The following is a 14123-nucleotide window of genomic DNA, read 5'->3' on the forward strand; positions in this document are numbered from 1 at the left end:
GTAAGCATTTATTATTAAAATTATTATTATATTACATTTTCCATTACACTACATTTTCCATTACATATTATATTATATTATCATATATTATGTTATAATATATGATATTACCTTATTGTATATTATATTATCATATATTCTATTCTATTGTATTGTGTTAAGTTACGTTATGTTACATTACGTTATGTTACATTATGTTATGTTACATATTATATTATATTATATTATATTATATTATATTATATTATATTATATTATATTATATTATATTATATTATATTATATTATATTATATTATATTATATTATATTATATTATATTATATTGTATTGTATTGAGTTGTGTTGTGTTATGTTATGTTATGTTATGTTATGTTATGTTATGTTATGTTAATTATATTATATTAATTATATTATATTATGGTATGGTATGTTAATTATATTATATTATATTATATTATATTATATTATATTATGTTATGTTATGTTATGTTATGTTATGTTATGTTATGTTATGTTATGCTATGTTATGTTAAGTTATATTATATTACATTATATCATATCATATTATATTATATCATATTATATTGTATTATATTATTTTGTATTATATTATATTATTTTATTTTATATTATTTTATTTTTTAATGCTTTTTGAATGCCCAGTTGATTGAAATATCACTTTTGCTTATTTTTAATTTTTCTTTCCTTTCTCAGATCATTTTCTTTTTTAGTTTTAGCTATTTTCATGTCCTATCCCATACATTAGAAGATATAGTTCCCTGTTGAAACCCATTCTGTAATTTGACACAGTCATAACCATTTGGGGTGATTTAGCCAATAAATACACGGGTGAAAACATCCACTTTCCAGAAAAGGATGACAATTCTAATCTGCCATCTATCATCATTCAAAAGCAGCAACATGCCATATGAAGAATGCAGGGCAGGGAAGTTCGAGTTGACATTTGTGCCTGGTGTTTGATGGCATTCTTTCAAGACCACAGACAGCAAGGAAAGGGACAGAAGAGGAAACAACACTGGCGGACAGCTGTGCCTGACACGCTGGGGCAGTTGTTCTTGTTTTTTGTTTTTATGAGAACTTTTCAGTGACATGTGGGGCCAAAATCACATAAACAGCAGAAATGACTACAACGTAGACCCCCGAATTTTGTGGGTCTCCAGACTTGATGCAATCAACATTCTGACATCTGCAGACTTTTATTTTTCCCTGAAGTGACTGATGCCAAAAAACGTAACATGTTATCACTGGTGACTTTTGCTCTGATTTTGAAATAAATTTGAATCTTTGGAAAGACCGTTTTCAAGATGTGTTTCTGTTTGGGTCTTTAACATGACTGTAATCGGTACCTTATAAGGAAAAGTATCGTTAAAATGGCTCTGTTCAAAACAGATCCCTTGTAAACGTTTCTATCAACAACTCTAAATGTTGAAGCTTAATAAATTTCAACAAACTCTCTCAAACTAAGCAATTTAATCTCCAGATAAATAACAAACAGAAGAATCTTGACAATGAAAAACCATTGAAGTTCCATAACAAATGATGTCAGAACTCATCTAATTGTTCACCTCTTTTGTGCTTTCCAGTTGTGAATAATTTTAAGGCATTATTTGCCATTAGAGAAACACCAAGAAACATTAACTGCTTTGGGGACTCCAAGCTGGGCCCACTTTGCACCCTGGTTACACAGCTCCCTTCTCCCCCAGTTTTGTTGACAATAAATGGGGAAAAAAATTAAGTTGTATGATGAAAAAAAGAACAGATATTATTTTAAGCAGGTGTTTGGGATGGAGAAGAGAGGTGACGTTACTGGCAAGGAATAGAGGTTCAGTCTTTGGAAGAGTCATATCCAGAAACTCGTTTCATGATCCACGTTGAAGGCTGTATAATTTCTGACGCCCATAGTACCTTGGCTGTTGATGAGATAATCTAATGGGATGTGGTAAAAAGCAATGATTGAAGTCATGGGTGCTGGGTGGGAAACCTGGCTTTGAAACTTACTACTGAGGATCTCCTTTCATCTTTCTTCTGTTTCAGTTTCCTCATTTATAAAATAATGGAACCATATTTGATGTTTTCTAAGAAAGAGATAAGAAAGGAGTGGAGAAGGGGAAATGGCCCACTGTTCGATCAAAAAGGGTAGAACTGAGTCTGTGAACTCAAGATCAGGACGTTGGAGTCCTGTGAAAATTCTAACAGAGATCATTAAAAGTGATTTAGTTAATATCTAGTCGAGAAAGTAGTGATTACGAGGAATCTGTCTGACTTTATCAAGAACAGGTCCTTTTGGAGTTGTTGGAATGCAGATCAAAGCATGCAAGTTTTCACATTAGTTTATTTGGGTCTTCATTTTGGGGTTTTGGTTTTATAGGATTATTCTCTGAAAGATGATCAATATGGAACTATGTTTTGCATGATAATACATGTATAACCCAGATAGAATTGCTTGCCAGCTCCAGGAGAGGGGAAGAAAGGGAAGGAGGAAGATAATTTGGATCATCTATTTGGAAAACTTATATGTGTAAAAATGGAGACTTGAATCCAGGACTCCAGTCCCCAGAAGTCCTTGCTCACTTCCCAGAATGCTTTCTAATCGCACTAAATTCTTACCTGGGCAAGATCACAGATTATTATTTAAAGGAGTTCTCCACCTACTGAAGCTCTCTTTTCTACTTCTGCTTCCCAGCAGACACGTCTCTTTCATTATGTAGGTGAGGTTGTCTAGGCCTCTCAGGGCCTAGACATGTGCTTTTCTTATTCTGTATTTTCTTTAATCCTTTACCTTTAATAAACCTCATAAAAATATAATACTCCTTGCAGAGAGAAACTAATTTCTACCTGCCTCAGTTTCCCCCAATTTTTAATCTTACATATGGAAAATGTATTATTACATGTAATTCAAAAAATAAAATATTTTTATCATAAAATAAATTTTAAAAGAGAACAGGTCCTGCTAAACTAACTTTATTCCCTTTTTTGGAGTGGGGGGAGGGTTACTAAACTGGTAGAAGCATTACGATATAATGAATAGAAAGCTTACCTAGAAGACCTGTGTTCAAATTTTGTCTCTGACACATATTAGCTATATGACCTTGGACAACTTATTTAACCTCTCAATTGTCTAGATTCCTCTCTAAGATTATAAATTGAAGAGAAGGTGCCAAACTACTTTGGCAAAATGAGTTTCTTCACTTGAGAGTTCCCTGTATCAATGAAGTCTGAGGTCCAATGCCTGTCTGTATCCCTTCTAACCTGGCAGAAATGGGGATGCTGTAGAAATAGTTGACTTAGGTATTAGTAATAGAGGCAGCTAAGTGGATTGGTGGGTAGAGGCTTGAGTTCATTTTATTAAATTTTTATTTTTTCCAGATTACATATTGACATCAACACCATTTTCAATGATTTTTTTCTGACATTTTGCAATCTGTGTTCTCTCCCTCACTCCCATTCTTCCTCCCTTCCCAAGATGGCAGATAATATGAAATAGGCTGTATATGTGTTATTGTTCAATACATATTTCCATGTTCATCATGTTGTAAAAGATACACATTGCTTACACTAGAGAAAATCCTTAGAGGAAACAACAGTATCTGCATTCACACTTCAACAGTTCCTTCTATGATGGTGGAGAGCTTTTTGCAAGTAGTCCCTTGGAGGTGTCCTGTACAGTGGATCATTGTGTTATTATTTTATAATGAAAAGGTTATTTTAAAAGTAATTTTAGGGTAAGAAACTTGCTGCCTCCCAGAATCCAGAAAGTGAACTCCTTGCAGAAGATACCATAAAGATGCCAGTTATCCATTTTCGATCTCATCATGTTCATTTTGTCTTGCTAGAACAAATTCTTCCCTTATCCATAGATCTGTGAGGACCTGAATTTCAAATCTGGCCTCAGACACTTACTAGCTATGTGATCCTGGGAAAGTCACTTAACCCTGTTTGTCTTAATCCATTGGAGAAGGAAATAGCAAACTGCTCCAATATCTTTGCCAAGAAAAGCTCATGACCAGTACTGGTGTGCCATGGACCACGAAGTCATGAAGAGTGAGAGATGACTGATCAACTGAACAACAACCACAATTATTAGTAAAACCTTTCCATCAATCAATGAGTATTTATTAAGCACCTAATATTTGCTAAGCACTTATGTGCAAAGAATGAAATAATCCAAACTCACAGAGACTTTGCATTCTGGGAGAGTCAAGAAGCATAAATATAAAGTTATAAATATATAAAAAGTAGTTAATGTTATGAAGCACCTTACACTGTTCTTGGGGAAAATAGGGAGATGTAGGCTACATCATAACACATTTATTATAGATTCAGAACCAGAGTCAAAGAGGAGTCATTAATGGCTCAGTATGAACTTAATATTCCCCAGTGGGATGCCCTGCAAGATCTGAGTTTGACTTTCTGCTCTTTAGAATTCTAATCAATGACTTGGATAAAGCCATAGATGCATATTTATGGAATCTACAGAGGACACAAAGCTAGGAGGAAGGAAAGAAACAAGCATCTTTTTTAAAAAAATCTTTTTCTCCCTATTACATGTAAAACCAAACATTTTTAACATTAATTAAAAAAAAACTTTTTGAGTTCCAAATTTTTTCCCTTTTTCTGACCCTTCTTCCACCCCTTGTTGTTCTCCAGCCTTCCAGCCTACCCTGAGACGGTAAGCAATCTGATCTCGATTTTACATGTGTAATCCTGTAAAACACTTTTCTATATTAGTCATTTTGGGGAAGACATCTCAAATGGAAAAAAAAAGAAGAAAGAAAATGAAATATAGTATCTTCAGTCTACATTCAGACTCTTATCAGTTCTTTCTCAGAGAGTAAATGGCATTTTTCATCATGAATCTCTGGGTTTGAATAAGTGTATTGCTGAGAACAACTAGGTCATTCACAATTGTTTGTCAAGAAATATTGCTGTCTCTGTATATAATTTGTTCTTCTGGTTCTGCTCACATCATTTTGTGTCAATTAATGTAAGTCTTTCCAGATTTTTCTGAAATCATCCTGCTTGAAATTTCTCATAGCACAATGGTATTCCGCCACCACCATATACCACAACTTGTTCATTAATTTCCCAAGTGATGGACAACCCCTCAGTTTCCCAATCTTTGCTACCACAAAAAGAGTTGCAATAAGTATTTTTGTACAAATAGATCCTTCCCTCCCCCACTTATTTATCTCTTTGGGATACAGAATAGTAATGGTATTGATGGATCAAAGTGTATGTACTATTTTAGAATCCTTTGAGCATAGTTCCAAATTGCTCATCAGATTGGTTGGGTCAGATTGCAACTCCATCAACAGTGTATGAATGTCCTAGGTTTCCCATATTCCCCACAAATTTATCATTTTCCTTTTCTCTCATATTAGCAATCTGATAGTTGGAAGGTGGTACCCCAGAGTTGTTTTAATTTGCATTTCTCTAATCAAGAGGGATTTAGAATATTTTTACATGACTATAGATGACTTTGATTTCTTCCTCTGAAAAATGCCTATTCATATATTTTAGCTATTTATCAATTGGAAAATGACTTTTATTTTCATAAATTTGACTTAGTTTTATATGTATTTAAGAAATTAGTCCTTTATCAGAGATACTTGCTGTAAAAAGTTTCCCCCAGCTTTCTGCTTTCCTTCTAATCTTCGTTGCATTTATTTTGTTAGTGCAAAACCTTTTTTTGTATAATCAAATGATCCATTCTACATTTTATAATGTTCTCTATTTCTTGTTTGGTCCTAAATTCTTCCCTTATCCATAGATCTGACAGATAGACTATTTTTATGCTCCTCTAATTTGTTTATATTGTTACTCTTTATATTTAAATTATATCCCCATGTCAACCTTATCTTGGTATATGGTGTGAAATGTTGATCCTTTCCAGTCTCTGCCATACCATTTTTCTAGTTTTCCCAATGGTTTTTTATCAAACAGTGAATTCTTGTCCCAGAAGGTTGGATCTTTTGATTATCTAACATTAAATTACTATGTTCGTTTATTACTAAGTTTTGTGTACTTAATATAGCCCACTGGTCCACCAGTCTATTTCTCAGCCAATATCAGATTGTTTTGATGATTACTGCTTTGTAATATGATGGAGATCTGGTACTCTCTTCCTTCATATTTTCCCCACTGATTCCCTTCATATTCTGGACCTTTTATTCTTCCAGATGAATTTTATCATTTTTTCTAGCTCTATAAAATAATTTCGGGCAGTTTGATGGGGATGGCACTGAATATGTAAATTCATTTAGGTAAAATTGTCATTTTTACTATATTTTCTCTGCCCATCCATAAGCAATACATTTTTTCCCAATTATTTAGATCTGACTTTATTTGTATGGAAAGTGTTTTATGATTTAGTTCCTACAGTTCCTGGGTTTGTTTTGGCAGGTAGACTGCCAAGTGTTTTATGTAGCTTGAGATTCTGCTGCTGTGGACAAATGGGCCTCACTGCTAGCTTGCCCTGGGGGCGAGGCCCCACATAGTGGGGAGCCTCAACCCTCCCCAACTTGGGTGCTGCCTGCTCAGGAGTGAGCTTCCCTCCCACCCCAGGGAGACAACTTCTGCTGATTCTATGTAGAACTGTTTCACTGTTGAAAATTCCAAGAAGAGGCTTTATCACAAAGGAGTTTGGAAGGGAATTTGGAAGAGATCAGGCTGGTTCTCTTCTCTCCACCATCTTGGCACCAGAAGACAGAAATAAGCATTTATTAGGACCTACTATGTGCCAGACACTGTGCTAAAAGTGCCTTACAAAGATCTTATTTGATCCTCACTACCAGCTTGGGAAAATGGGTGCTATTATTATTCTCATTTTATGGTGGAAGAAATAGAGGTAGGCAGAAGTTAGGTGGCTTGTCAAGGAGGTATCTGGGGCCATATTTGAATGGGGGCCACCCTGACTCCAGGATGATTCCAGACTTAGCGCTCGATCCCCTGCCCAGGGAGGAGGGATAGTGAGTGCATGAGACAGATAAAGACACAAAAAGATGGCGGATGGCAGATAAGAGGCCTGGGCTGAATCTTGGAAGAAGCTCGGGAGGAATCGAGGGAGTGTCTTGGCCTTGGGCTCAGAAGCTCATCTCCAAAGTATATGATGATGAAGGCCCATTGAGGTAGTGTCTGAGATCTGGGGATTCAGCAGGGTGACGGTGCACCCCCAAAGAGTGAGTGCCTTCTCCACCAGCATCGAGAGGCAAGGCCTGCTTCCAGGAATCAGGAGGGAAGAGGCCGGTGCTCTGCCCGGGTCAGGCCACACCTGGAATCCTGGGCTCTGTCCAGAGGACTAAATTTTAAGGGAAAAAAATCAGCCTGAGACGAGCCGACGATGTCGCAGGTCACTCCCACTTGCCACTTTATTTCCTCAGAGCCTTTCCACTGTTCCCAGGTCACAACCTTCTTTATTCTTATAACCCAACATTTAGCTGAAATGGCTCTCTTTGGAGCTGTCAACCTTCTGATGGCCAAATCTGATGACTTTTCCTCAAGCCTCACCCTTCTCAACCTCTCTGCTGCTTCTGATACTATTGACCTCCCTTCCTCTTATCCAGGATTCTTAACTCTCCTCTTGAGGTTGCTGGAGAGGCATCATGTGCCGTTTATTAAAAAGAACAAAAAACCAGAAAACTCACGTCCACACACTTGCCCAGAAACAGGATTTTGTTTAAACATCTTCCAACTTGAGTTCTAAAATAGTTCACCTTTATCTTACTTTTAAAATTTGTTTTTTATACATATATAAGCCACATTGAATTGCTTGTTGGCTCCAGAAGGGAAGGAGACAACTGGACCATAGAACTTCAGAAAACTTATGTAGAAATTTGTTAAAAATTTTTTTTAATTTGTTTTATAACATAATTATTAGTATTTAGTATGTGTTTATTCTATATGTATGGCAAGAAGGGAAAGCATTTATTAAGCACTTATTATGTGTCACTCAAGCTGAAATACTATCACAATTGATTCAATGTAAATGCTATTATGATTGATTCCCATTTTACAATTGAGCAAACTGAGGCAGAATTAAATGAATCGTCCAGGATCCCACGGCTACTAAAGAGCTGAGGTAGATTTGGACTTGGGTCTTTCTGACCAGGCCCAGCTTCATCCACCTGCCTAGCTGGAGTTCAGACTCATTTTTTGAAAGTGGATCAAAAACATTTGGGGACCATTCACTCAGGGTCCTCATTTTCTTTTGTTTCTTACTTTCTTCTGCCATAAACGTCCCCAAGTTCTGACCCATCTTCCCTATTTTTGTGCTTTGGAAAATCTTGATTCCTTATGTATTTCATGAACATGGTCACAATTTTATTTTGGCCAATTTTACTTTCTATTCTCTGTTCCCATCAAATCAGTCCCAGGTATTTTAAAAGTACTCAAAATAACAAAAAGCTTCATTTAGCGAATGTGCACATTTTTCATTCATTCAACAACTCCTTACTGAGCCTGTGGACTATATTTTAGTTGCAGGCCACACTCCCAAGTCCAAATCTTCCATACCCTTGAAAGATATCAACCTCCTCCTTCTCAAGTGATTCGTAGAAAATTGAATGGAAAAAAAGGACAAAATCCTCATTACTACAACCTGTTGCTTATGAAGGAAGCATTCATAAGAAAAAATACTAGCACTGTCAAATAACTTAAAAAAACAAACAAACCCTTATCTTCTTAGAGTAGTCAGGGCCGGGCAATGGGGGTTACATGACCTGTCCAGGGTCACACAGGCTGGAAATGTCTGAGGTCACATTTGAACCCAGGACCTGCCATCCCTTAGGTCTGACTCTCAATCTCACTGTGCTACTACTACATGCTCTACTGTCAAATACCTTTTACTTTTACTTCAAATAAATAGTCAAGCAACATTATGAAAATACCCAAAGTAACTTTTTATTAAATAGACATACAAATATATAATTTCACATTTAAAAGGCTTTTTTTTGCTTTTTTTTTTTAAGAATTACTGCATGAGAAGAAACTAAGATTGATGAGGTGGTGATTCAAGTAAACAATCCCTAGAGCTTAGTCATCTCCTTGGGACCCCGACACATCACATGGCTTGTTAGTTAGTCAGACACTTGTTTCCTTGCTCGAGCAAGGATGGCACCCTTCTTCCTTGTAGAGGTCTCATAATTAAACAAATACAATTCACCTACGAGGTAGGTAAATCCTGCCCAGCTTCACAGCCTCCAGCAGCATACTTGCCAATCTGGCTAGAGTGAATAGGAAACATTCACTTGAAAGAGGCCCGGAATGTCAATCCAACCATGCGCACGTGTCTTGGTGTGGCTCATCTCTCCCTCGTGTCCTTTCTCCCTGGTGCCTGGTTTTTCTTCATTGGTCTTCCCATGGGTTAGTCCAGTGTTTTCAAAAGCAGGACGATAAAGATGCAGATGGCCTGATGGCTTTGGCTTTCACTAAAAGGAAAAATTTATTATGGAACTGAAAAGGTTTTTGTTACGCTCCTCTGGTCCTCCAACCTGCCACTGGAGTTCACTCACATAATTTCTTCATCTATTACCATCAGTTTTGGACATCTACTTCCATCTGTTATTGGACCAAAAACCCTGAAATCCAGTAGATAAGCACCATATAAACACCAAAAACCATGTAGAATTGAGGGTGCAGAGGAAAAAACATTTTTAAAGGAAAAAATGGCATTGACACGAAATACTTGCGAAAATTTAGGTGTTTCCAAAACAGAAGAAAAATTAAGACAATTTAAAATTCATATTTTGCCAAGTTCAAATTTTCTTTTGTTAACAATTTTAATTTTCAGGAAAGTATCCCAGAATGAAGAGGCTTCAGGCCAATTTCACCTTGGTCTTTTGACTGGAAGGGAGCTCACGAACCAACTAAATGCTTGAACCCTTGTGTCCGGCGTGTCAGGCAGGAATCCCTTCCAGGTTGCACTCTGCCCTCAGTGGGTCTGACTAGATGAGGCACGCTTCCATGCATGGACCCATCCACCATCTCTTCAGGGATATCTAAGTTCCAGCAGTTTTCTGATAAACTACATAAACACAATACAGGAAACATCGTACTTGTCATGAAACCAAATACTTTTCTTTCAGGACCTCTCCTGTGTCTTAATCAAAACTTAAGGAAATGACAATGAACCTATTTCCCATTAGACCACAACCAAGAAAAGGCCAAACGCAGTGCCGTCATCACAAACTCATATCTCTGAAGAAGGGGTGCATCAAAGCCTGCTGGGCAGTGATTCTGGTGGCTGGGTTGAGATCTAAGAGTTTATCAAGCAGGTCATAAGCTTCGTCGGGGACTTGATCCCAGCCTCTCAGGCCAGCTCGATGGTCACTCGTGTGGGCCTCGGAGCCGCCCCGGCCATCTTCCTCAAATGATCTCCCTGCGGGCGCGACCTGCAGAGGGAGCTTCAGTTTCTGGTCCGTTCTCAGTGACAGAATTGATTCGTGAACATAATCCTCTTGCTTTTCCGCAGCCAGATCGGGAGGGCCCCGAAGCCTCTCACAGAGGGTTCTAAGGTTTTGTGCCGGGACTTCTTTGCTGCACAAGACTGATTTACCTAAAAGAGAAAATTGTCTCTAATTATCTGGATGGACCCGGACCATTTCCCCAAGGAAAAACAACACGTGGGACACTATTTAGGATGCCTCAGAGAGTAAATAAATCTTGAAATAAGCCAAAGAAGTCCAGGCTAACAGGACTGGGGCTCTCTTGTCAGAGGGTTAGGAGACTGTGAGGGGTGGCCTTCCATCATGCCTGAGACTTACTAATTGGGCAACCACAGGCAAGTCTTTATTCTCAGAGCCTTTGCTTCTTCATCTGTAAAACGGGGATGCTCAGGGCTATCATGTTGTGGGAATTGAATGAGATCATGTACATAAACCTTAAAGAACTAGAGAAATGTCTGCTCGTAGCCTGTGGAACTGGAAGACAAGATCCCAGAATGAAGAGATTTAGAGCTGGACAGGAACTCAGAGGACATTTCATACGAGCCCCTCATTTTACAGATGAAGAGACCGAAGCCCAGAAAGGCAGCCCTTTATCGACTGTCAGCTACGGCCATGCCAGTGAGAAGGTCTGGCGGATATAATAATTTCACCACGCTAGGCCGATGGTGAATTGCTTCTGAGTCTCTTTGCTTCCAATCTGGCTGGGCAGCCTAAAAGGGCTACATGCCCCCGACTAGCCTGGCACCAGAAGGCTGTCTTAAAGAACTACAGGAACTACGGTTCCGGAATAAGTTCATTCTACTCTCCTCAGCCATCAAAGTTCTCTTTAAAAAGACAAAGAATGAGGCTTCTGCTCTTCTCTTTAGGTAAATGTGAGGTCTGACGGATATAATAATTTCACCACGCTAGGCCAATAGCAGCTCAAGCATTGTCATCTGTACACGACGAAGGGCTATCTCACTATTTTATGTATCAGCAAACCTTTGCTGCCTGGAGTAAAAAGAATGCTACCAATGAATACTCCCTGCTTTGCACATGCTATCTCATATCCTAGTGACTCTGTGACTGGTGGGCTTCCATTGGTTGAAATGCAATGTCATTTCAAATACAGACACGGGAGAACCAAGGGCTAGTTGATCCTTGGCTAAAGAGAACAGCCGGGTGCTTACTGGGTAAAATTTCTGCCAGTGCTTCTACAAAACATATCTACCGAACCCAAACAAAATAACAAGATAGATTTTATCATAAATATTTATTTAAAGGCTAGCTAAGTCCCGTGTGCACCAGAATACAAAGAATTTTACGTTTTCGGTTTTGATTACCACAATTCAAATAAGCCATGCGTAAACATAGGCAACTATTTACATGGGTTATTCCAAAAATATTTCTGTTGCATTAAAAATTAAGTTCATAACTATATTCTTAAGATTCCATACTTTAGATCTATTGAACAAAAAAATATATTCTACATTTAGTTCACAAATGTTTGGTATTAGAAAAACAGTAAGTGTCCATTTTCAATGGTGGTTGTAGTATTTTCATAACTCTTCATTTTATTTTTGACTACTAGAAATTAAGATTTTGCCAAAATTTGGGCAACTCAAAACATTTTAAAGAATACGGCATAAGCTTAAGAACTATGTGCTAATTTATTAGATAATTTAAATCTGCTTACCAAAAGTTTTAGCAGCCTGGATAGTTTCCCTGGATCCACGAATTGTCATAATCTGAGCCAAAGCAGTCAAATCATCACTTGCTTTATAAAATGGATATCGTCCACTAAGCAAAGAGAGGAATATAACACCTGCAGACCACATGTCGATTGCTGCAAACCCAAAAGAAACTGTTAAAATCACACCCATAATTGTGTCATCTCTATCTTAGACTTAACACACAAAGGTTTCTTTTCACACTAATAATCTGATATAAACAATTAGATCAAATGCATATTCCATTCTAAAATGCTTAGTAGGCATATAGCCCTAGGAGGGCTTAAAGATCAAATGGTACAGCTAAGGCCAAGAGGACACCTAAATCACACTAAACAAGTGGCCACACAAGCAGAGAATCACTCCAGACGTGCCATCACTAGACTCTCATTTCACAAGGACACCCACAACTCGGATGCTGAGCAGACTGGTGATCCACGATTCAGAACCAGAGCTATCACAGGGACACACTATTATTAACAATGTGGGGTTTTGTGCCTTTTTTCATGGCAGAAGAAATGTTGTTTCTTATAAGAAACGGAGTGTATTTTCAATATGGACAAAGTCTGCCATAAAAGGAGTAACGGTGCTCAATCTTAATCCTTCTAGCTTATGTTTTATAAACTTCTTACAGATTTCTAGTGTATCCTGGCCTACTTTAAACTCTCATTACCCAAGTGACCCTGAGGTGAATTGGCAATAGCTTCTGCCCTCCTAATTCACAGACTCAAGAGTCAGAAAGCTCTTTAGAAGCCATTGAGATGAACCAAAGAGACTGGCCCTCTTGAACAACCCAAAGTCATACAGGAAATGAATGACGAGGCAGAATTGGAATCTGGATCCTCAGACCTGAGAGTCAGAGACCTTTTCCTGGGAAGGCTCTGCCCCTCCAAGCCAATGCAATGAGACACAGGTCTGCTGTCTATTCTATGAGTGACCTTCTTGGGTCCTGAGCTACAAGAGACACAAATTGGCTCACATGTGTCCAGACATTTGGCTCTTTCTGTAGGACTCATAATTAGCAATTCATTTTGTCTTTAAAATAGTGTATCTTAATGCTGGAGGGGATGTGGCAAAGTCAGGACACTAATTCACTGCTGGTGGAGTTGTGAACTGATCCAACCATTCTGGAGGGCAATTTGGAACTATGCCCAAAGGGCGACAAAAGAATGTCTACCCTCTGATCCATCCATAGCACTGCTGAGTTTGTGCCCCAAAGAGATAATAAGGAAAAAGACCTGTACAAGAATATTCATAGCTGCACTCTTTGTGGTGGCAAAAAATTGGAAAATGAGGGGATGCCCTTCAATTGGGGAATGGCTGAGCAAATTGTGGTATATGTTGGTGATGGAATACTCTTGTGCTCAAAGGAATAATGAACTGGAGGGATTCCATGGGAACTGGAACGACCTCCAGGAAGTGATGCAGAGCGAGAGGAGCAGAACCAGGAGAAAGTTGTACACTGATATGCTGTGGTACAATGGTATGTAATGGACTTCTCCATTAGCAGCAATGCAGTGATCCTGAACAACTCAGAGGGATCTACGAGAAAGAACGCTATCCACATTCAGAGGAAACACTGTGGGAGCAGAAACAGAAGAAAAACAACTGCTTGATCACAGGGTCGATGGGAATATGACTGAAGAGAGACTCTAAATGAACATCCTGGTGCAAACACCAACAACATGGAAATGGGTTCTGATCAAGGACACATGTAATACCCAGTGGAATTGCACGTCGACTGCGGGAAGGGTGGGTGGAGGGTAGGGAGGGAAAGAATATGATTCTTGTAACCAAGGAATAATGTTCTAAATTTACTAAATTAATTAAAAAAAATAAAATAGTGTATCTTTGGGACAGTGTAAGTGGTTCAGAGGTAGAACAGTGGGCCTAGAACAGGGAAGACCTGAGTTCAAATCCAGCCTCAGACATTTATTAAATGCGACTGG

General features: G+C 38.2%; 1 protein-coding gene across 5 annotated transcripts in view; it reads right to left on the reverse strand.

Moving 5' to 3' along the window:
• Positions 1-8896: 8896 nt before the first annotated feature.
• The window catches only part of CDC7 (cell division cycle 7), a 28557-nt gene continuing 23330 nt past the window's right edge, over positions 8897-14123 (reverse strand). For all 5 annotated transcript variants that reach the window (XM_056815363.1, XM_007480343.3, XM_007480341.3 and 2 more), the window contains 2 exons: positions 12141-12290; positions 8897-10575 (listed from right to left, as the gene is read on the reverse strand). In XM_056815363.1, the coding sequence (XP_056671341.1) occupies positions 10202-10575; positions 12141-12290 (524 nt within the window). In that variant the 3' untranslated portion in view covers positions 8897-10201. The remainder of the gene's footprint in view (positions 10576-12140; positions 12291-14123) is intronic.

The sequence above is a fragment of the Monodelphis domestica genome, chromosome 2, assembly GCF_027887165.1.
Source record: "Monodelphis domestica isolate mMonDom1 chromosome 2, mMonDom1.pri, whole genome shotgun sequence".
Classification (NCBI taxonomy): domain Eukaryota; kingdom Metazoa; phylum Chordata; class Mammalia; order Didelphimorphia; family Didelphidae; genus Monodelphis; species Monodelphis domestica.